Below are 23,422 nucleotides of genomic sequence, written 5' to 3' on the forward strand. Positions count from 1 at the left end.
CCTAGCGAAAGTCGAATTCATAATTTCATTTTCTCTTACTAACCAGTAAAGAGATTTGTAATTTGTATCCTCACTTTTCAATTGAGCAACTGTAACATAATCTTGAAATTAATGGCGCATCAGTTTGTGATGAACAATGATGCTTCACATTCTCACTCAAACTTCCATATTGATTGGAGATGTCTCTGCACCCTGTCAGATTAGCCGAGAGCGCTAATGCGCTGCTTCCCGGACTCGGGTAGGCGCGCCGGCCCCGGATTAAATCATCCCGGTGGATTAACAAAGTGGGTTGGCGTGCTGGCCAGCCTAGATGTGGTTTTTAGGCGGTTTTCCACATCCTGCTATGTGAATACCGGGCCGGTCCCCACATCCCGCCTCAGTTACACTACTCGCAGACATTTACAACACGTTTGCACTATTTCATGGATTACACCAGACACAGACATCTGGGGTACACTGATTCCGTTCCAGGGGTGTGAGGTGGTGGCAGGAAGAGCATCCAGCCACTCGTTTAAATTAACCATGCCAAATCCGACTTTAAAAATGCCGACCCTGCGAAAACTGTGGGACAAAGGTACAAGCGACAGAAGAAAGACTGTAGATGTTTCTACGCAAATAATAGGGTGCCTCTCGTATCATAGTTTACTTAACATTCCATCACCATTTTAACATACTGAAACAGTGAGGTAGTAGGTAAAGGGATGAGGAGTACTTTCGAATAGCAATCGAAAACTGTTGAAGAGAGACATACATTATGATAAGGGCTACAGTGAAACTAAAAGCCGTGTACACTGTGTTAAATACGAATATCAAATTGCCAAGATGTACTTTCAAGTTGAATGATAGATACACTTCATTGGGACACCGGACAATTTTTTATTCTCAAGAGGCATCACGCTAATACCGTGTAACTTCGTCTCTAGCCTTTGTAATGCCACAATTCGGCGAGCGAAAAGCGTAAGTTTCTGCAGGTATGCCATGACCTGCTCAAGCGCTGATGATTAGACCCCCTGAAGCCAATGGCGCTCATACCCAGGGGAATGGGCGACACCCCCGCCCCTTGCTCTCAGGAAAAAGAAAAAATGGTGTAGTCAATTGTTTTTATTTAAATAAAATGGTTTGGAAGTCAGTATAATGCAGGTCTGCAGGTTTGAACCGTAGATTGTTTGTAGCTAATTACAAATCGCAATTCGTCTTCCAGAATATTAAAAATACTCCATACCCTAGGTCTGCCCGCCTGCCCCCTACGAACTTTTCTTTTAAATAAAAGGATTAGAGCCCCTCCACGCCCACACCGGAATGATTTCCAACACAAAAGATCTACTGCAATCTCTGCATAAGGATTAGTGTTCACTAAGTGAGTTCTTCGGAAGTTGTAGGTACTGCGACGTTTGTGTACATCTGCTTGTGATTAACAATTAATACACGTTCATCTGGAGATAGATTGAGCCGAAAGTTGAACGAAGCGTAGTGGTCTGAAGGGAAGAGGGAAAACAGTGCAAAGGCAACAGCGAAGAGGAATAAAACTTCTGCAATGGTCAGGTCGGGTATTAAGAACAGCAACGGATTTCTTGCTGCGTGCGAAGATCATGCATGGGTAGGTTTGTTAGTAAAGGGCATCATGCAGACCAGAGGTCGTTATAGTGACAGCAGTCCAGCGCGGCAGCACAGTGTGCTGCTTTGAGCCTCCTGTTGCACCGTGTCGTTGGTGACTTGGCGCAGCATCGGTCTGAAGTTGTAGGTCGAAAGCTCGCTGTTGTGCGGTGTCTATTGTTTACCACATGGCGCACTTTTTCTGCAGTTTATCCTCGGGTAGTTCTGCTTGCTCGACGAGCTGCACTGCTGATTCTCCTAGAGCTGCAGGCCGTTCTCTCGCACTGTAGCGATGAATGTTGCCTTCGTTTCTTCTGCCTTGGCGCTAGTTATCCCCGTGGCTTTCGGCGTCGCTGCCGTTGCCGTTCCGGCGATAGGTGTCTTCCTGGCACCCTCCTCCAGCGGTGTTGCTGGGACGGTTGCAGGGGTAGGTAACCTTACGCTCTACTGCGTAGGTGCAGGAGCGTTCGCCGGGGTTTGCACCCCTGCTGCTTATCGTAGGCCTTGGGCAAAGACTGCAGCCAGGGCGGCTGCGAAGGTTCGGTTAGGAAGCCGTAGAGCCGCATTACCGAACCCTGTGCTCAAGAGCCCTCTCTTCCACCAGTAGCGCTTCAAGGGCCGCTGAAACTTCACGGCTGCGCGAAGTTCGCCGCCGGTGCTCTTCTCGGAATCTCCATCCCAACCGTCCACCTTCGGGCGGTCGTCCCCGCTATTGGCGGCAAGAGCTGCCTCCTTGCTGTCCCTCTGCAGGGCTGGTCTTAACCCGTCGTCGTCGTCTTCGTGTTCTGCTCCGCTCCGTCGGTGCGACCTCGACCGTTACGCCTCCTTCGGCCCGGCTTTAGTTTGAAAATGCCACTCCGAGCACAGGTAGGCAGAGTATATCTGCGGCTGTCTTGTCCGCCTGAGCAGTTAACGCAACGCACTGCGTTGCTGCAGAACTTCGCTACATAGTCCTCACCCTGGCACTTGGGGCACTGGGGCTGAGTGTCCATTCCGGACGGATGAGCTTCTGCAGTCACAGGGGATCCCAGCAACCTCCTCAGTGAGAAGACGTCGCTACGGCCGTCCGTAGTTTGCACTGCGACGGCAAACGACGGTAGTCTCCTCCTGTCGGTTCAGTTTTGCAGCCGTACAGCCGCATTACCGAACCCTGTGCTCAAGAGCCCTTCTCGGACTGCTGACTCATCACAGCACCAAGGCAGCCCTCTCAGGAGCGCTTTGATAGTCTTCATACTTGTTGCAGCAGTTTTCTTCTCTCACACCAGTGGTTCGTCGGCAATATGGGCAGTCACAGTGCTTTTGATCGCCTTTTGATCGCCATTTTTGCTGCCTCCACGCAGATCATCAAATCTGAATCCACAGACTCATAGATCACCTCGTGCTTTGTGCAGCTCGTTATCAAGTCGAACAGTGCTGTCACCCGCCTCTGCACTTCTCGTACAAATTGGGTAACAGTTTTCGACTTCTCGAATCTTCTTGGCCTGATCGGCAGACTCAGTGAACTGCCGACCGATAGGTGCTTGACGGAGGCAGGTTTCTTCTGCGCAGCCTTCTTCCCCACGCTGTGGCGCAGAGAGCACGACAATTTGCTTTCGTTGTTAAAACAACGGCAAGCAGTTTGCTTTCCGCCGCGGCCACAGCGCAGAACTTCCTCACGAGCTCAGTAGGCGTAGTGCACAGTGTCAGCAGTGGTTCTAGGCCCTTCTGTCCGGAACCACGCGACTGCTACGGTCGCAGGTTCGAATCCTGCCTCGGGCATGGATGTGTGTGATGTCCTTAGGTTAGTTAGGTTTAAGTAGTTCTAAGTTCTAGGGGACTGATGACCTTAGATGTTAAGTCCCATAGTGCTCAGAGCCATTTGAACCATTTTTTTGTCAGCAGCGATCCGCACGCCTCGCTGCCTCAGGCCAAAGTCGACGCCTGTAAACTATCGTGTGGGCGCCCTTGCGTGGAGTTACCACATTTCGAGGATAGTTATAGCTACATTTAACTCCCTGTCCCAAACACACCCAGACATTTTCTAGGAGATTAAGAAAGGGTGCAGAGCGGTCCAATCGATTTGCGACAGACTGCCTCAGAGTTCGTCAAACCAAGAATGACGGCATGCAGCCCTGCTTACAACGGTTCTACCTTCTTTTGTCATATTCACCGAGATCCATAAATCCAACGATCCAGATTTAGAATAGCTTCTGCCCATCAATGCGGCGACAACCCTAACGTAATTTACGTGAGTTATGATAAGCCTTATTATTAATAAAACGAATCTGACAACCGTCATTCGTTCCGTGCACTCACTTTCGAATATAATTTAATAACATCTGCTTTTCAGTTAAGTAATCAGTATGGTGCACCTATGTTAATTAATTAATTCCTCTTATTAATTTGAATACACGGTCGCATTTGCAAGGAAGTCTTGAAGACCCACTCGGTTTAATAATAGAAAAGAACTGTGATCAGTCATTTTTAATTTATAAGAATTTATAAACGAGAGCTATCTTCTACACTCAGTATTTAATCAGTCACTCCTACATAGTTACAGTGCGCCTAGATTGCGACTCAGCTAATTCTTTAGTAATCAGTATCCGAAGGTAAAAAAATACACTGCAAATTGGCCATTAATCAATTACATCACTTCCAAACCTGCCTCTCCTTCTTCTTCAGAAAGACATTTGGTGGCAGTATAGTACACACATTTAAGACAAAGCCAGTACTTATCATTAAACAATACACCGGAAAGTTTAATAATATCATGAAAGTCTGCCACAATCTTACTGTGGAAGACCACTTTAATAATTTAAAATCAATAAAAAGTAACAAATGCTTTGTGGAAAACAGCATAAGCTCCGACTGACACGGAAAGCTATTATGTATTCTTAAAACAAGAGACTGTAATTACTGTGTAAAACTAATGCTATGTTAATTGAAATTACTGTGCTGTTTAAGCTTTAAATTTAACAGTCAGCTTGAATGTAACAACCTATACAAGCAAAGCATCTACTTGCAAGACCCATCGTTGGGACTTCAAGTCCTGTTCGGACTCACTTGCAAAGCTGACAACATGCATTTACTGAATCAGCTAAGTTTCACCTGTCCACTGTGAAGTACTATCACTATTTTTGTGCAAGCAAAGGCAACGGTCATTTAATAACTTTGAATTGCTTAATTGTACCAACACTATTTCTATAAAAACAAAGTTTCATTGTACTTCCACTTTTCTACTGTAGTCATTTAATTATTACACTGTCGTCTCCAAGTTCAGACACTGAATTAAGCAACTGTCATATTTCTTGTTAGTAATGTGTGCATTCATTACTACATCTGTAAGTTTAAGTAACCATTGTTACAGTACTGAGAATAATCCAATGCAAAAAAAAACACTGTCCGTGTTACAGTTTCACTGAATCATTAATTGCTGTATTTATAATTCGGATAAGTGGTTACATGGAAATAATTACTCCTTACGTTACTACTTCAGAACAAAAATTATCCTGCTACTTTGCTGAAGGTCTTCAGTATTTACATCGGTTTCATACAAAGCATGTAAAGAGAACGACTTTAAAAATGCACTCTGTTGCATTAACTGTGAATCATTACTATTAAGCATTTCTTTTAAAATTAATTAAGCAGTCTCTCAAGTTATTTACACAATATACACACGTGTAAGAAAAATGAAAGGTTTGTCTGAGAGACTGTTAGTCATTAACAAACAGCATTTCAACATAATGTATATTGTTCAAACTTGCTATAAGGTTTTCTCTCACTCTGTTACAAACTATTATACATACAATTAATGGTTCTGTCTTACCTTTCTGTGGTCGTGGTCCACGAACCGATCGCTCAATCGTGCTGGTCGCTCTTAACGGTGGCTTCTTGTTATAACAATCACGTATGCATAAGCATGTTATCCTCTTGACGTTCTGTCATGTGCATTCATACTCCTCTTGCTGTACATCACGTAGGCAATTTATTCGAGGCTGTTAATTGATATTTAAATACGAAAACCTCCGCAATGCTCCGCTCTAACATTTTTCTTCCTCCAGGTGATAGAATATCAGCACTTTTAAGACAGTACAAGTCACAGTTACTTTTACCAACAAAAGTTAACTGTAAGCGCGAAATAAAATCGCAGAGCACAGCTCAGTCCTTTACTGAGGTAACGCATATCACTACATATTGCATTTGCTGTAGTCAGACTATTAACTGCTCACATCTCTGGCCTTGTATTTATCACGCTCGCTACATCTGCAGACTGGTCATTGTCGCCATTCGCTTTCGGGCCCGCGCACCAACTTTTTGTACCTTCCACATTGTAAGTACTTCGCAACGTCAGTGATACATTTAAACTGGTATTATTTAATGTGGAACTATACATCAGTCTTTACTTAATCATTTTCTTTTCTTTTATCACAATTTCCATTGTTATAATAACAATAGGACATATTTACACATAATGTGACATAACACACGAGGGGCCTTCAAAGAGTAATGCAACACTCTTTTTCTCGGCCAATTTCGGCTGACGAATTTGTTGTGGAACATCGTGGAATATTCTCCCTTAAGCCTCTATAGTTTCATAAGTTCCAATAGGTGGTGGCGCTGTAAGTAGTCTTCAAAATGATATCTGAAAACGGAAGTGCGCTGCAAGCAGAACTGTCACTGAGTTTCTTTTGCGGAAAGGTAGAGCATCCCAGACATTCGTAAGCGCTTGCAGGATGTCTGCGGAGACCTAGCAGTGAACAAAGACACGCTGAGTTAGTGGGCGACGCGTCTGTCATCGCAACAAGGCCGCGTAAATTTGTCCGCTCTCCCAACGTGCTGTCCGACCTCACACAGCTGTGACTGCTGCAATGTTGAAACCTGCAGACACATTCGAGGTGATCTACGGATAATAGAGCTTCACCTTTTGCTGCTCCTTTTACCCAAGCTCATGTTGAAACGTCAACAAGTGCACTGCGACTGGTCAGGTGTGTGAGACTATGAATCACGGTGGCTGATCACGGAACCTGGTAGCTATAATTGGAACTGGACGGTGGCGCTGTGACGCATTGAAATCATGCACCCTATACTCTGGACGTTAATACTGCCAAGTTTGGTACTCGTACGGTAATTAGTTTCCGTATTTTAACGTGTTAAATAGGGAAGATTTAATTATAACCATCCGGTATATGAAGTGGCAGAGTTGTGTGGGACACCATGTACCCTATAACAGATAGATTAATAGGCCACATTGCTATTACTACCACAGCAACTACTACCACTAAAACATATATTAAAAATACTACAATGGTGTGTAAAACTGAAGGGTGAAAGCAACTTTCACATGATGTTTCGCTGCCAAGTAACACAGCTCGATGAAACTTGGACGGCAGATAGAAACAACTGCCACACTATAGTACAAAAAGTAACTGAAACAAATACGAAATGGGATCAACAGAAACAACACCTCTACTCAAAGACAGTAATCAGACTGAAGACGCCACGATTAATGATGAACTGGACATTACAAAAGACGGGACATGTGGATGTGATCACCACGGACGGCAATGCATGCTCCGCAACATGCTCCCATGCTGGCCACAACGTTGGTAAGTAGTTCTTGTGGTAACGCTTTCCATTCCTCTGCAAAATGTAAACTTTCAAGGTCGGAGAAGTCACAATTAATTAAATGTTCCAGGCAATTATGCCGTGGTTGCATGAATTTCACATCCCTTTGCCTGTGCGGTTGATAATAGCTGGACGTTCGTTGGTGCATCTGTACATGCTGCAATGTGCCGCCAGTTCGTCTCAAACGTGCTCGATGGGGAAACGCATATCCTCTCGTTCCCAGGGCTTCTTGATCTTGATGTGGTCGCGCATTGTTATCCGTAAAATGAAGTCATGGTCGAAATCACCCCTGAGAAGACGCACATGGGGACGGAGTTTAATATCACAACAGCGTTGACTGGTGAGTTTACCGCGTTCAGAGATTTGGAGGTCAATCCACCCATGCCTCCCCATTCCATAACACGTCGACCACTAAAACGATATGTTCGACAATGTTCCTGAATGGCATTACCGCGTGACAGTAGGTCCTGAATCATTACTCAGACTAAATCTGCTCTCGCGTATTCTGCTGCAGAGTGAAAATTTCACTCTGGAAACATCCTCAAAGCTATAGCAAAGCCATGTCGCCGCAATATCCTTTCTTTCAGCAGTGCTTGTTCTGTCAGTTTCGCAGGAGAGCTTCAGTGAAGCTTGGAAGGTAGGAGACGAGGTACTGGCGGAACTAATGCTATGAGGGCGGGGCGTTGAGTTGTGCTTGGGTAGCTCAGAGGGCAGAACACTTGCCCGCGAAAGGTAAAGGTCCCGAGTTCCTGTCTCGATACGGCACACAGTTTTAATCTGTCAGGAAGTTTCATATCAGCCCACACTCCACTGCAGAGTGAAAATTTCATCCTGCAAATCGGCTCTCATCCGAAAAGAGCACGTGGTTCCACTCCCTGTGGTACAGTCTCTACGCTCTTCACACCATTGCACACAGTTTTAATCTGCCAGGAAGTTTCATATCAGCCCACACTCCGCTGCAGAGTGAAAATTTCGTCGTGCAAATCTGCTCTCATCCGAAAAGAGCACGTGGTTCCACTCCCTTTGGTACAGTCTCTAGGCTCTTCACACAATTGCAAACGGTGCGGCCGATATGAGGGTGTCTTAAAGGAACGCAAAATGTACGTCGCCGGGCATGCAGTCGCCGTAACACTAAGCAGCGTCAGATTGCGTGGCTTGCAGTCCTGTTAAATGTCATTGCAATTGCACCTGCTGTTTGATATGGGTCTCTTCTTGCCTGTTGTACAATGTAGCGGCCATCAACAGCTATATTTGACAGTGGTCGACCACCTCCTCTAATGCGGACAGCCGTGCCTGTGATTCGGAATGCTCCCTATGCACGTGAAACAATGCTGTGGGCAACACCAAACTACTGGGTTACACTCGTTACACTTCGTTCTTCTTCTTGTTTTCCAGTGTTCCTTACCTATGTGAGAAATGTTGTCTCCGGGTCATGTTGTAAAAAAGAGTCCGCAGCTCGTGGTCGTGCGGTGGCCTTCTCGCTTCCCGCGCCCGGGTTCCCGGGTTCGATTGTCGGCGGGGTCAGGGATTTTCTCTGCCTCGTGATGACTGGGTGTTGTGTGATGTCCTTAGGTTAGTTAGGTTTAAGAAGTTCTAGGGGACTGAAGACCATAGATGTTAAGTCCCATAGTGCTCAGAGCAATTTTTTTTTTTTAATAAAGAACATAAGCACAGTGCACCATAACTGATTGACAATCACTGTCTTTTCCCATTCCTTAAACTGCCTCGTGTTGCGGCGCAGCCCCATTTGACTCTGTGGTTAGTCGTGCTGATCTCATGCCGCATGACGTCCAGCTTTCTGTGCACGATCGGGATATCTCTGGCAACACGCTCCCACACTTTCATTCATTTCCACAGACTTGTTATCATATTATGTTACATTATCTATGTCGTCCAAAAATGGTTCAAATGGTTCTAAGCACTATGGGACTTAACATCTGAGGTCATCAGTCCCCTAGACTTAGAACTACTTAAACCTAACTAACCTAAGGACATCAACTCACATCCCTGCCCGTAGCAGCCGCGTGGTTCCGAACAGAAGCGCCTAGATCCGCTCGGCCACGGCGGCCGGCCCTCGTCGTCCTTAAAGTTTTTCAGGGAAGTGTGATATTGATACAATACTTCTACTACGATTATACTCAATTGTGTTCAGGTCGCTGATTCTCAGAGCACAGTCAAGTTATAGGTTTTTTTGTGTCATTACACACATGTTCTCTTCACTGTGGAGTGAGAAAGACACATATGTTTTAGTATTATTGGATTCTATAGTTTCTCCAGTTGCTCTTTACGTTCCGTACCACATCAGCCTTGCTATTGGGGCCAGCATTATTTGTTCCTTCCATGTTTCTCCGTGATTTCCATAAGTTGCATAGGGCGAATTCTGGGACGGTTCCCTCGAAAGTGCGCTGGCCATCGCTTTCACCATTCTTCCCAAATCCGAGCTTGTGTGGCGTCCTTAATGAGCTTGTCGTCGACGAGGTGTTAAACTTTAAACTTCCATAATTCCTCCGTGAGACATTACTCTTTGACACCTCCTTTGAAAGGAAAAGAGCGGCGTTTGTTCAAGACGGTAAGCAAGCGGGTAAGACGAAGCCTAAGATTATCCGTGTCAGAGCAACAGACATCTGTAATGTGTGAACGTAATTCATCTCTCTGTACACTCTTTGTTTGTCACTTACCAGGTTCGTGGTTAAAGGACGTCCGACGAGTGAGTGTGAGCGGCGATCAGACCAAGGCCCACATCACCGGCCTCCACCCTGCCCACAGCTACCAGCTGCGAGTAGTTGCAGAGAATTCTGTCGGTACGTCTAATGCGAGCGACGTCGTTTCTGTAACCACGTCAGAAGAAGTTCCAGGAGGACCGCCCCGCGATGTGAAAATCAAAGTCAGGAATTCAGAGGCTCTGCTTGTCAGTTGGAAGGTAAATACAATATGCACATTACTGCTGTCGTACTCGGGCTATCTCGGTCTTCTTTTAGACAGCAAAAGAATTCAAATATGTCTATAGCATAAAATCAGTTTTAATTGCGTGGTTTTCAAAGTAACCTACAGTACTCAACGTATAAAGTGATAGCATTTAAGAATGTGCCGTATTGTATTATTTCATACAACGAAAAACGTCAAATAAACAACATTTTTAGTTCCTCCCCACGAGCTAAAATAAATAAATTCTTGGTCGAACAAAACTCCTTGTAGGTGTGAGTACTTTACAGCATAGCTCTGGAAAGAGTCTAACAACATCCTAAAACATCTGATTATAAAGTCTGGCAGTCTCATGCTATCCTCTGGAAAACTGGAGGTATATTACTCCACGAGAGATGTTTCCAATACTATGTCAAATGTGTACCCATCTCAGCTGAAATTATTCCATGCACTCCAGAGTTGCGGTTATTTTTACTCATCATACTCTCCCCAAACCCATCTTCTGTATTAGGAAAGATAGGAATCTCTCACTCTCACACTTCTTCCTTACAGATAGTAAGTCATGTGAGAAACAACTTCAGTGGAAACTGTTCCAAGTGCTCCATCCCTAGGGGTACTAGGAGTGTGTTACCCATCAGTAATCTCTTGCAGATAGACTGGTTGGAATTATTACACGTATTCTAGGAATACTCTGGTACACACACAGACACACAGGTGCCTGTGTGCACGTGCACAGTACACACATATATGCATTCTCATTTATTTATTTACACCCATTACCATTGTCACCTACACCAGGCATTCTCAGAATCCGAACTGAACTCTATAATAAGTTATCTGTTTCACAGCCACAAAATGCAAGTTTAAGTACAGAATTTTCGGTCAATAACGAGAATGCCCCCCCCCCCCCCCAAGAACCATGGACCTTGCCGTTGGTGGGGAGGCTTGCGTGCCTCAACGATACAGATAGCCATACCGTAGGTGCAACCACAACGGAGGGGTATCTGTTGAGAGGCCAGACAAACGTGTAGTTCCTGAAGAGGGGCAGCAACCTTTTCAGTAGTTGCAGGGGCAACAGTCTGGATGATTGACTGATCTGGCCTTGTAACATTAACCAAAATGGCCTTGCTGTTCTGGTACTGCGAACGGCTGAAAGCAAGAGGAAACTACAGCCGTAATTTTTCCCGAGGTCATGCAGCTTTACTGTATGATTAAATGATGATAGCGTCCTCTAGGGTAAAATATTCCGGAGGTAAAATAGTCCCCCATTCGGATCTCCAGGCGGGGACTACTCAAGAGGACGTAGTTATCAGGAGAAAGAAAACTGGCGTTCTACGGATCGGAGCGTGGAATGTCAGATCCCTTAATCGGGCATGTAGGTTAGAAAATTTAAAAAGGGAAATGGATAGGTTAAAGTTAGATATAGTGGGAATTAGTAAAGTTCGGTGGCAGGAGGAACAAGACTTTTGGTCAGCTAAATACAGGTTTATAAATACAAAAGCAAATAGGGGTAATGCAGGTGTAGGTTTAATAATGAATAAAAAAATAGGAGTGCGGGTAAGCTACTACAAACAGCATAGTGAACGCATTATTGTGGCCAAGATAAACACAAAGCCCACGCCTACTACAGTAGTTCAAGTTTATATGCCAACTAGCTCTGCAGATGATGAAGAAATTGATGAAATGTATGATGAGATAAAAGAAATTATTCAGGTAGTGAAGGGAGACGAAAATTTAATAGTCATGGGTGACTGGAATTCGGTAGTAGGAAAAGGGGGAGAAGGAAACATAGTAGGTGAATATAGATTGGGGGTAAGAAATGAAAGAGGAAGCCGTCTGGTAGAATTTTGCGCAGAGCATAACTTAATCATAGCTAACACTTGGTTCAAGAATCATGAAAGAACGTTGTATACATGGAAGAACCCTGGAGATACTAAAAGGTATCAGATAGATTATATCATGGTAAGACAGAGATTTAGGAACCAGGTTTTAAATTGTAATACATTTCCAGGGGCAGATGTGGATTCTCACCACAATTTATTAGTTATGAACTGTAGATTAAAGCAGAAGAAACTGCAAAAAGGTGGGAATTTAACGAGATGGGGCCTGGATAAACTGACTAAACCAGAGGTTGTACAGAGTTTCAGGGAGAGCATAAGGGAACAATTGACAGGAATGGGGGAAAGAAATACAGAAGAAGTAGAATGGGTAGCTTTGAGGGATGAAATAGTGAAGGCAGCAGAGGATCAAATAGGTAAAAAGATGAGGATTAGTAGAAACCCTTGGGTAACAGAAGAAATATTGAATTTAATTGATGAAAGGAGAAAATATAAAAATGCAGTAAATGAAGCAGGCAAAAAGGAATACAGATGTCTCAAAAATGAGATCGTCAGGAAGGGCAAACTGGCTAAGCAGGGATGGCTAGAGGACAAATGTAAGGATGTAGAGGCTTATCTCAGTAGGGGTAAAATAGATACTGCTTAAAGGAAAATTAAAGAGACCTTTGGAGAAAAGAGAACCACTTGCATGAATACCAAGAGCTCAGATGGAAACCCAGTTCTAACCAAAGAAGGGAAAGCAGAAAGGTGGAAGGAGTATATAGAGCGTCTATACAAGGGCTACGTACTTGAGGACAATATTATGGAAATGGAAGAGGATGTAGATGAAGATGAAATGGGAGATAAGATACTGCGTAAAGAGTTTGACAGAGCACTGAAAGACCTGAGTCGAAACAAGACCCCGGAGGAGACAACATTCCATTAGAACTACTGACAGCCTTGGGAGAGCCAGTCCTGACAAAACTCTACCATCTGGTGAGCGAAATGTATGAGACAGGCGAAATACCCTCAGACTTCAAGAAGAATATAATAATCCCAATCCCAAAGAAAGCAAGTTTTGACAGATGTGAAAATTACCGAACTATCAGTTTAATAAGTCACAGCTGCAAAATACTAACGCGAATTCTTTACAGACGACTGGAAAAACTGATAGAAGCCGACCTCGGGGAAGATCAGTTTGGATTCCGTAGAAATGTTGGAACACGTGAGGCAATACTGACGCTACGACTTATCTTAGAAGAAAGATTAAGGAAAGGCAAAACTACGTTTCTAGATTTTGTAGACTTAGAGAAAGATTTTTGACAATGTTGATTGGAATATTCTCGTTCAAATTCTGAAGGTGGCAGGGGTAAAATACGGGGAGCGAAAGGCTATTTACAATTTGTACAGAAACCAGATGGCAGTTATAAGAGTCGAGGGGCATGAAAGGGAAGCAGTGGTTGGGAAGGGAGTGAGACAGGGTTGTAGCCTATCCCCGATGTTATTCAATCTGTATATTGAGCAAGCAATAAAGGAAACAAAAGAAAAGTTCGGAGTAGGTATTAAAATCCATGGAGAAGAAATAAAAACTTTGAGGTTTTCTGATGACATTGTAATTCTGTCAGAAACAGCAAAGGACTTGGAAGAGCAGTTGAACGGAATGGACAGTGTCTTGAAAGGGGGATATAAGATGAACATCAACAAAAGCAAAACGAGGATAATTGAATGTAGTCGAATTAAATCAGGTGATGCTGAGGGAATTAGATTAGGAAATGAGACACTTAAAGTAGTAAAGGAGTTATGCTATTTGGGGAGCAAAATACCCTATGATGGTCGAAGTAGAGAGGATATACAATGTAGACTGGCAATGTCAAGGAAAGCGTTTCTGAAGAATAAAAATTTGTTAACATCGAGTATAGATTTAAGTGTCAGGAAGTCATTTCTGAAAGTATTTGTATGGAGTGTAGCCATGTATGGAAGTGAATCGTGGATGATAAATAGTTTGGACAAGAAGAGAATAGAAGCTTTCGAAATGTGGTGCTACAGAAGAATGCTGAAGATTAGATGGGTAGATCACATAACTAATGTGGAGGTATTGAATAGAATTGGGGAGAAGAGGAGCTTGTGGCACAACTTGACTAGAAGAAGGGATCGGTTGGTAGAACATGTTCTGAGACATTGAGGGATCACCAATTTAGTATTGGAGCGCAGCGTGGAGGGTAAAAATCGTAGAGGGAGACCAAGAGATGAATACACTAAGCAGATTCAGAAGGATGTAGGCTGCAGTAGGTACTGGGAGATGAAGAAGCTTGCACAGGATAGAGTAGCATGGAGAGCTGCATCAAACCAGTCTCAGGACTGAAGACCACAACAACAACAACAACGAGAATGCCATATGGTCAAACAGTGGCTTATGTCATATCTGCAATTCACCTGAAACATCATCACTTCCACAGTCATGTGTGTACGTTAAGCATGTTAAAATCGGCTGTGACAAGTTAACGTTGAGCGTTGAGACTCAGAGTTAAAAGTTGCAACCAAACTCTCTCTCTCTCTCTCTCTCTCTCTCTCTCTCTCTCTCTCTCTCTGTGTGTATGTGTGTGTGTGTGTGTGTGTGTGTGTGTGCGTGCGTGTGTGTGTGTGTGTGTGTGTGTGTGTGTGTGTGTGTGTGTGTGTGTGTGTGTGTACTCTTTATGTACAATGGCTTAATAAATAATGTGACTGATTTATAACGTTCAATGGTTGTGTTGATATGTAGGAGATGGACACATACCCGCATTGTCCGATTTCTGTGCTGCCAACTTCCAGATAACTACAGGCAGGATGCGACTGTCGAAATAAAAACGCCCTAAACACTGTGTCCGTACCGTTTAGCAGTTAAAAATGTTTTTTCCACGCTTGTATAACTGTTACGAGGGCAATGACAGATTGATCAACAAGCCCGATAAAGGATTCACTAATTTCTGAACTCTAGACTGATGTTCAAAAAATTGGAAAAAATCTGCTGTGGATAAACAGAGATTTTACAAGTCTTTAACGTCACGCTGCTGTCAGAGTTAAAGGCCACAAAATCGACTGTGAAAGACTTGGCTATCTCCACAAACTCGTGTAGAAATTTCACAAGTTCATAGCGTTGTTACATGGATAATTTCACTTTACATCTCGTCACGACTAGCTCGCCACACATCTACATAGGCCTTGCTTCGACAAGCTCGTTCAACTAGGGATGACCTATGTATTGCAGTTAATCAATTAATCGTTACTACTCTCTCAATCGATTACGGATATACCGATTTTTCTTTCAAGATAAATAATTTTACATAATAGATTATCCTTACGATTAACTACTTCACCTTTTTGTTTTGAAGCCTGTTGTGTATTGTCCCATCATCAGTTATCTAGCATTAGTGACTCACAACGCCGGTCTATAAGCAAGGGTCTGTCTGCGACCATATCCGCGCGTGCAATAAATCGACGAAATCCTGTGCGTCCACACGAGACAATTTCAGTCTACTGCTGGCCAGCTTTCTATCGGCCCACAAAAAAACTTTCAGACGCAAGCGGTTACACTTTCATAAAGGATAGTTCAGTTCAGCATACTAAAACATAGCGCAGAATTTCTACTGTGGTCTGTGATCGCACCTAGCCATTAAGAAACGTTAGCGAATTGTCAGAGGCGCAAACAACGCTGTTAATGTTCGACACAGTGTATCCTCAAGCGATGGCAGTACTCACAAGAGGTGTTGATTTACTTCGAGAATGACACAGTGAGCCCAAAGACCGCGACATTGATTGTAAATTGGCATGGATACATGTAAATATTCATTGACGCTTGAAGCTTTTCATATAACATGGCCAAAATGCTCGAACGAGAGTAATTTCACCACATAGCAACTTTGGGATTCCAGAAAACAGGGAGAAGCTACGAAGATTTTCGTATAATTTTCGACAGAAATGTCCAAACAAGCATTGAGGGAAGTAATACCCGAATCTACGTACACTATCCTGAAGAAGAATTTCATGAAGGCAAGTAAACTATTTCAGTTGTGTAACAGACTAATTGCGCGTGGTATAAATAATATTTTCACATTCTTCGACGCGTTTTGAAGTCCACACGTTCTACTGAATCATAGGAGTGGCCAATGAAGTCTCATTCACTTTGTTCATAGCCTAAAGCGATTTTCAATTCCTGCCAGAAGTCTGTAAACGACCTTTCATAAACTATTCCTCCAGAACATTAAGTTCCATTCTGAACGATAGATAGGGATTCATAGTGCATCTGGAATGTTTGGATTTTAATATTTTAGTAGTGAATTCTACAGTTCAGTCTTTCTTATAAATTTCATATTCCATTAGGCAGTACGTGAAATGACACAGAAATATAAGAATCCCTATGTATCTGAAGGCACTGCTGCAAAATATCCCTTTATCAACTTAATACAATATTGTAACTGCACTCTTTTGTGTGATAAATGCTTTTTATTTTATTTACACTGCCACAAAAGATCATAGTTATAGACCAGTGCTGGCAAGGAACCTCTTGAGTGCGAGGTCATAGAAGATCTATGATGTTTACGGCATTCGACGCCCCATATTTTGTCTACCGAACAAACACAATATTGACTGCTAATGGCAACACGAGACGCGGCTGGAGGTATCCAATGGTGAGCACAGAAAGAGGCTACGGAGCTTAGTCGAACTGCTTGATCGACAACAGTGCTACCGTGTTGATACAAAGCAGAGCAAAGGCAACAAAAAACAAAGCAATAACAGTTGCCGAAGTTGACATTTCGTCAGAGAGGAGCCCAAGGATTTAACAAAATGAGAAAGGAGTGGCAGGTGAAGCATTAGCAAGGTGAGTCAGTGGAATGTGTGGTGTTGCAAACGGTCGACTATGCAGACAATGTACATGAGGAGTACAATGATGATCATACGTGCTAAACAAGCAAAAGTGACATGGGAACAAATGTCGAGCAACGTAGTTCATTATCCTTGTCGGGCAAAGAGCCACATATCCCGTCTCCAGTGACACATAATAAAGGGCAATAGGACAATAATTGCCCAAGTTCGCAGCTTGTGGTCTCGCGGTCGCGTTCTCGCTTCCCGAGCATGGGGTCCCGTGTTCATTCCCGGCGGGGTCAGGGATTTTCACCTGCCTCGAGATGACTGGGTGTTTGTTTTGTCCTCATCATCATTAATGAAAGTGGCGAGATTGAACTGAGCAAAGGTTGCGAATTTGTACGGGCGCTGATAACCGCGCAGTTGAGCGCCCTACAAACCAAACATTATCATAAATAGTTTTCCAAGGAATGGGTACAAAAACAAAATAATGCACATGAAAGATCGTCGCAAAATAGCAAAGAAACAGTTATGAAAATATTTCGAATAAGTGTGGAGCAATATGATCGTGTAGTGCATAAGAAAAACTTCTGATATTCAAGCGAGGACAAGTCGCACTTGTTATAGAAATGGTGTTCACGCATTTCAGGTATACTCCATACAGTTTACAGGATGTGCACGATAGTGATCTATCACGTTATACATATCACACTCGCGCGACATAGATCATAGTTGTTTCAAGGAAGAAGTGGGTGGTTGCATAACTTCAAACAGTGCTAAAGAATTGAAATGCGTAAGATTATGAAATTTCAAACAAATCGTCAATTGACGATGCACAGTAAACTGCGGAATCGGCCCGAAAATCTGTAGATAAGATAAACTTATATCATGGTTCAGTAAGGAATCTTTTTCAACTTCGACCAGTCGGGATTTGAAGAGGAAATGCATATGAAAGGAACCCTGGAAATTAGAGGTATCACGAGAGTTGTATCAATATCAGCTAATATCAATGCAGTAACGCATTCGTATACAATTATGCCGACTGTTAATCTGGATGATAAATTGGCTGGAAAGTTGTTTATTGTGCTGTGAGATGCTGGAAGTGCTCAGCCCTCTACTATTCTTTCTCGCGTGCGTTATCTTGCAAGCGAAAATTTACGTCACAGCAAGCAAGAGTGAGAAAGTGGGTGTAAAAGAATTGCAACTATGGTATGATCATTGCTTTTGGCCAATAGCTGGTTAAAATAACTTTTTTCTTGATTTCTGGTCTGCAGCCCTCAGCTGGAAAAATCAGGCCACAGTGTTCTGGAATGCATATGGCGTTATCCATGTTGATTTCCTTGATCATGGGAGAACAATAAATGCAGAGCGTTACATCACAACGCTGCGAACTCGGAAACGACGGCTAACAAGGGTCTGAAAGGAAAAGGGAAATGTTTTACTGCAGCATGACAGTGCCAAACCACACACTTCACGTGCCACCACAGCAGAACTTCAGAGACTGAATCTCACCACTGTACAGCATCCTCCATACAGTCCAGATTTAGCACCGTCTGACTTCCATCTGCTCCCGATAATGAAAGACGATCTGCGAGGACATCATTATGCTTCTGATGAAGACGTTGAGAGAACTGTGAGACCGCGGTTGTGGGAACAGAGTGTTGACTTCTTCCGTGACGGCTTCAGAAAACTTGTTCCTCGTTTGCAAAATGGTTCAAATGGCCCTGAGCACTATGGGACTTAACTTCTGAGGTCATCAGTCCCCTAGAACTTAGAACTACTTAAACCCAACTAACCTAAGGACATCACACACACCCATGACCGAGGCAGGATTCGAACCTGCGACCGTAGCGCTTAGAACCGCTCGGTCACCCCGGCCGGCCCTCGTTTGCAGAAATGTATCCAATTGGCTGGTTATTATGTGGAAAAGTGAATATTGGTAATTGAAGATCACATTCTAAGGATTATTTCTGCGTTCGATTTACTAAAATATTCCCATCCAAACCCAATTAACGAAGGTGGAGGCATTACTTTTGATTCAACCCTCGTAATATTCTACAAACACTACTGTGGCTCATTCCAGGAATTTGTGTCATATCTGCCTGTAGAAACCTGGCGAGTGTCCGACTCTTTCCAGCACAACATCATTAAGCATAGGCGTAATACGTACAGATCTACCCACAGCCATGTGCATCTCGGAGGCGTTGAGCGCCCTTGCAGTCGCTCGACTCTCGGGTGCCTTCGGGCATGATATGCGTCTTGGAAAAAGTGTGCTGCCTCCGTACAATACCTGTTAGCCCTACCATACGAGTAATGAAGTGCACATCCGCATACTCCTTGTTACTCTAATATTTTCGCATTATCACCAACACTCGTACAACATAACTGACGCTCCGCAAACAACTGACGTGAGTGGCAGCCTGACTGTGTACTTTGCCGTCGTATCCAGTTTGTTCATAACTCCACGTCTCGAAAATGTAAACAAAGACCACACTCCGGACCGGCACGCGGCGTTTACACAGAATCACGTCAGCCATGGCTGGTAACCACAACGTCGCAGTTATCTTGCAAATGGTTCAGACCTATGTTTAATAAGACTTTTTTGCTTCTAGTGTCGTGCACTTTCTACTGTATGAGTTTACGCCATTAATTAATAACACACCCTTATAATTCTGCCACACATAAAAATAGTAACTATTTATTTCATGTAACTGAGCACGTATTGTTAGTTACAAAAGGAGGAATATAAGTCCATTTATTTTTTCTGGCTCGTACCTTCATATCATAAAAAAATAATTTTAGGATAATTCTTTGTAGATCTAAAAATAAATACGTAACGCAACAATTAATCTAATATTCGATTATTATGATTCAATTAATCGATACGATTAATCGATTCATTTATACAATCTAAAAGGCTAATTAACAGCCTATCCCTACTTTGGACTGACTGCTCCCTAGTCAATATGGCCGCCGCTCTTAAATGCCCTTCCAGCAGTCGTTTCAAAACTCACAAAAATGCATCTACAGTACACATTATTGCTACAGTTACACTTATAAAGATTTATGTAAATCGTAATTACGAGCTGTTATCATTGAACTGTTGAAATGTGCGAACTGGATAGTTTTTTATAAGCAACTTTTGGGTAACATCTCTCATAGGTAACGTATTGACTTTTCTACGAATAAAACACTATGTTGAATTTATTTATGCCAGTCTAATAGGCCTAATTATTGTGTTATTTGCATCTCATTATGATGAAATGGTCACTAGCAGCTACGTGAACCTAAGGAGAACTAACTATACATCCACAGATAACTGTTATAAGCTGTCCCGTATTTCCAGCAGTGGCGGATACAAATGGTTGGCGAGCGGGGAGCGCCCACCCTTTGAGTGGCCGCTCGCTTTGCCACCCGCACGCTATTCGTTCGCTTCTTTCGTCAGTCGACTCGACCGAATCGAGTTATCGTGTAGTTGTACTTTCCTATGTAGCACGCGCGACCGCGTCACCGTATTTTATACGTTTCTGTCTGGCAGATAGAGAGCTAACACATTCCTACGAGAAACGTCGCGGCCATTCTAGCGATCTCGATACGTTATTCTGTCTGGCACTGGTGCTATGACATTTGGAAAAGAAGTGTTTTTATTCCAACACTGGACCATGTTACGACTGACACGATATAACATTTTGCCGAAGAAAACATTTATCATTTAAAATTCAACATGCTTTTGCCTTCACAACTACTGAAACTTGACGGTAGTGATCTGGTACATAAATTGAATCAATGCTTAACTGAACTACCGTTCTTAGAAGAAGATTCAGTCTTTGTGGTTAAAAAGAGACTAATGGGAGATATTCTTCACTACAAGCAAACGAGCATAAACGCCCTTAATGATCGTGATTCTGTTATGCAAGCGTTGTCTGTACAAAATATTTGCTTGTCTGCCTGCATCTATTGCTACACTAGAAAGAAATTTTTCAACATTGCGGCGTACAAAGACATGGCTGAGGTCGACAATGATTTTGGCTCTGCTGAACACTCACCCTGACATTGATTATCCTATTGAGGATGTAATTAACCAATTTTCCGGGAATAATAGGAGCATAGAATTCATCATTTAAGGAAGAGAACCACAACTGTAATTTTTTTATATCATAAGATGGCAATGTCTTGTATATTTGTATAATAAGTTTAAATAAAACTTTCGTAAACTTTGCATGTGACTTGATTATTTTTTATTACGGAAAAAGTAAAGGTAGCGCCCCCTCCTTGAGGTTTTTCTGTACTGCCTCTGGTTTCCAGTATTGTTTTTGAAATTATTTTACATTTAAATGCGTTTTTAGTTATTTAAATCGTACATCTGTTATAAAAAAATCTGATTTCCGAAAGTGCTGTTGAAGCGCCGTCGGTGGACGTTTTGTTTTGATGCCCTAACATGTTATGAAGTTATTAATTTTTAAAGACAAATGGGTCATCTTAAGCTTTCGTTGTCTCTAGCTAAGCAATTCTCCACCTTCTGAGTGTGTCTTTAAACGTGCATTCTTCTCTAGTTTTCTTTTTTCATGTAGTATCATTGTTTACTATGTGGCTTGATGCATACTGGTTTAACTCTTAGGGCGACCGTGGAATAATTTACTGCCTTTGAATTTCCGCCATATCGACTCCCTCACGCCACGTACCGCCAATCAACGGGCACTCGCGCTGGGAAGTCATTCGCAGAAACCTTCAGTTTATCTGCTGCCCTTCTAGCAGCCGCCAATTACTTCGTGGTCGGTACATCATGCGAGCTTTTGTCTGCTCTTATTAATAACGCCACGATACATTCTCGTGGCCATGTCCGCCTGTGTCCGGACCCGTTCCGTCTAATCCCGCGTGCGTTAGATGGGCCCGTCCCTCACTTCACAAAGTACTTGCAGAGAATATGAAGAAATATCATCATGTTTCGTTCCAGCTTGCATTTCAGATTACTGAGGGAAAAAAAAAAAATTCTTTAGAGCTGATAAAATAGATGTGCAAATTTTGGTATCAGAGAGAGCAGTTCTCTGAAAAAGACACAGTTATTTGTCACAGACGTTGTGCCTGCTATTTTACTTTGTCAGATAAATCGTCGTGAAACCTGATTGTTTATCATCGATGTTAAACATTATTTTGTAATATAATTGCTCGCCGGCCGGCCGGCCGGCCGGAGTGGCCGAGCGGTTCTAGGCGCTTCAGTCTGGAACAACGCGACCGCTACGACCGCAGGTTCGAATCCTGCCTCGGGCATGGATGTGTGTGATGGCCTTACGTTAGTTAGGTTTAATCAGTTCTAAGTTCTAGGCGACTGATGACCTCAGATGTTGCGTCCCATAGTGCTCAAAGCCATTTTACACATGCTCAGCTTAACATGTGTAGTGTGTTCATTTTCCTAAAAAATTGTCACTACCGTTAAATGCAACCTGAAAACAAATTTGGCATCATATGTAAGTCAAATAATGGTAATAACTGGGCAACTGGAGCTAACGGACAGTGCCGGCCGGAGTGACCCTGCGGTTCTAGGCGCTACAGTCTGGAACCGAGTGTCCGCTACGGTCGCAGAATCGAATCCTGCCTCGGGCATGATGTGTGTGATGTCCTTAGGTCAGTTAGATTTAATTAGTTCTAAGTTCTAGGCGACTGATGACCTCAGAAGTTGAGTCGCATAGTGCTCAGAGCCATTTGAACCATTTTCTAACGGACAGTGTTGGGACTTCGAGATGCAATGCGACTTAGAGATGTAACAAAACAGCTAGATTTATCAGTTGGAAAGTTATGTGGTCCATCAAGCATCAAATGATACGAAATATCCTGTTTGTGACTTTTATGTTGGCATGCCGACCACAGCATTCACAATCAGAGGTTTGTGGGAACTAGGCACTTTGTGAATCAGGCCGAGACGAATATACAGCTTAGGTAGTTACAATGTTCATAATAAAAAGTGAAACTTGTGGTCTTCTGCAGAGAGGAAAGGAGTGATGGAAAGATATGATGTAACACTTAAAAACCATCAATACTCTATAATGAGGATACTTGCGTTCCAGTTTCTTGAAATCGCCGAACAGTCCTTCATGATTGACCACAGAACATGGAACATTTGAACCACAAGGGCCATGTTAGTGTACCACGCTACGAAGAATTCCTCAACAATGGTGTAATTATTTCGAAAATATCTGTACATATTTCCCAGACTCCAACTTTTTCCCAAACTGTCCCATAACTGATGTAGAACCAGAATTAAAAAAGCAATTCAAATCAGAATAATTAATCCCCACCGATGTATAAATGTGCATCAGTACCAGTGACTGTCAATACTCAACTAACGTAGATTATTATATTTTAACTAAAGTTCAGTCTTGGTCACAACACTTATGTGTCAATAACATAGGTGACCGGTTTCGGTTATATTTATATAACCATCTTCAGACCCATGGCTTCCTTGGAGGATGGTAGGCGGAGCTCTCCTCAGCTGATACGAAGCTGAGGAGACTAAAGAGAAGCTTGATAAACATTACGGTGACTCTGCACCTTTATTAGAACAGTTTATAAGTGGTTTCGAAATCTTCGGAGTGGCCATATGGACACAAGTGATGTTGAACGTTCTGGACGCCCTGTGGAGGTTACGACTT

General features: G+C 43.0%; 1 protein-coding gene across 1 annotated transcript in view; it reads left to right on the forward strand.

The window, feature by feature from the left end:
• LOC124775442 (Down syndrome cell adhesion molecule-like protein Dscam2) overlaps positions 1 to 23,422 on the forward strand; it is a 139,940-nt gene that overhangs the window by 111,398 nt on the left and 5,120 nt on the right. The window contains exon 13 of the mRNA XM_047250274.1: positions 9,879 to 10,117. Coding sequence (XP_047106230.1) covers positions 9,879 to 10,117 — 239 coding nt within the window. The remainder of the gene's footprint in view (positions 1 to 9,878; positions 10,118 to 23,422) is intronic.

This window comes from Schistocerca piceifrons, chromosome 2, assembly GCF_021461385.2.
Source record: "Schistocerca piceifrons isolate TAMUIC-IGC-003096 chromosome 2, iqSchPice1.1, whole genome shotgun sequence".
NCBI lineage: Eukaryota > Metazoa > Arthropoda > Insecta > Orthoptera > Acrididae > Schistocerca > Schistocerca piceifrons.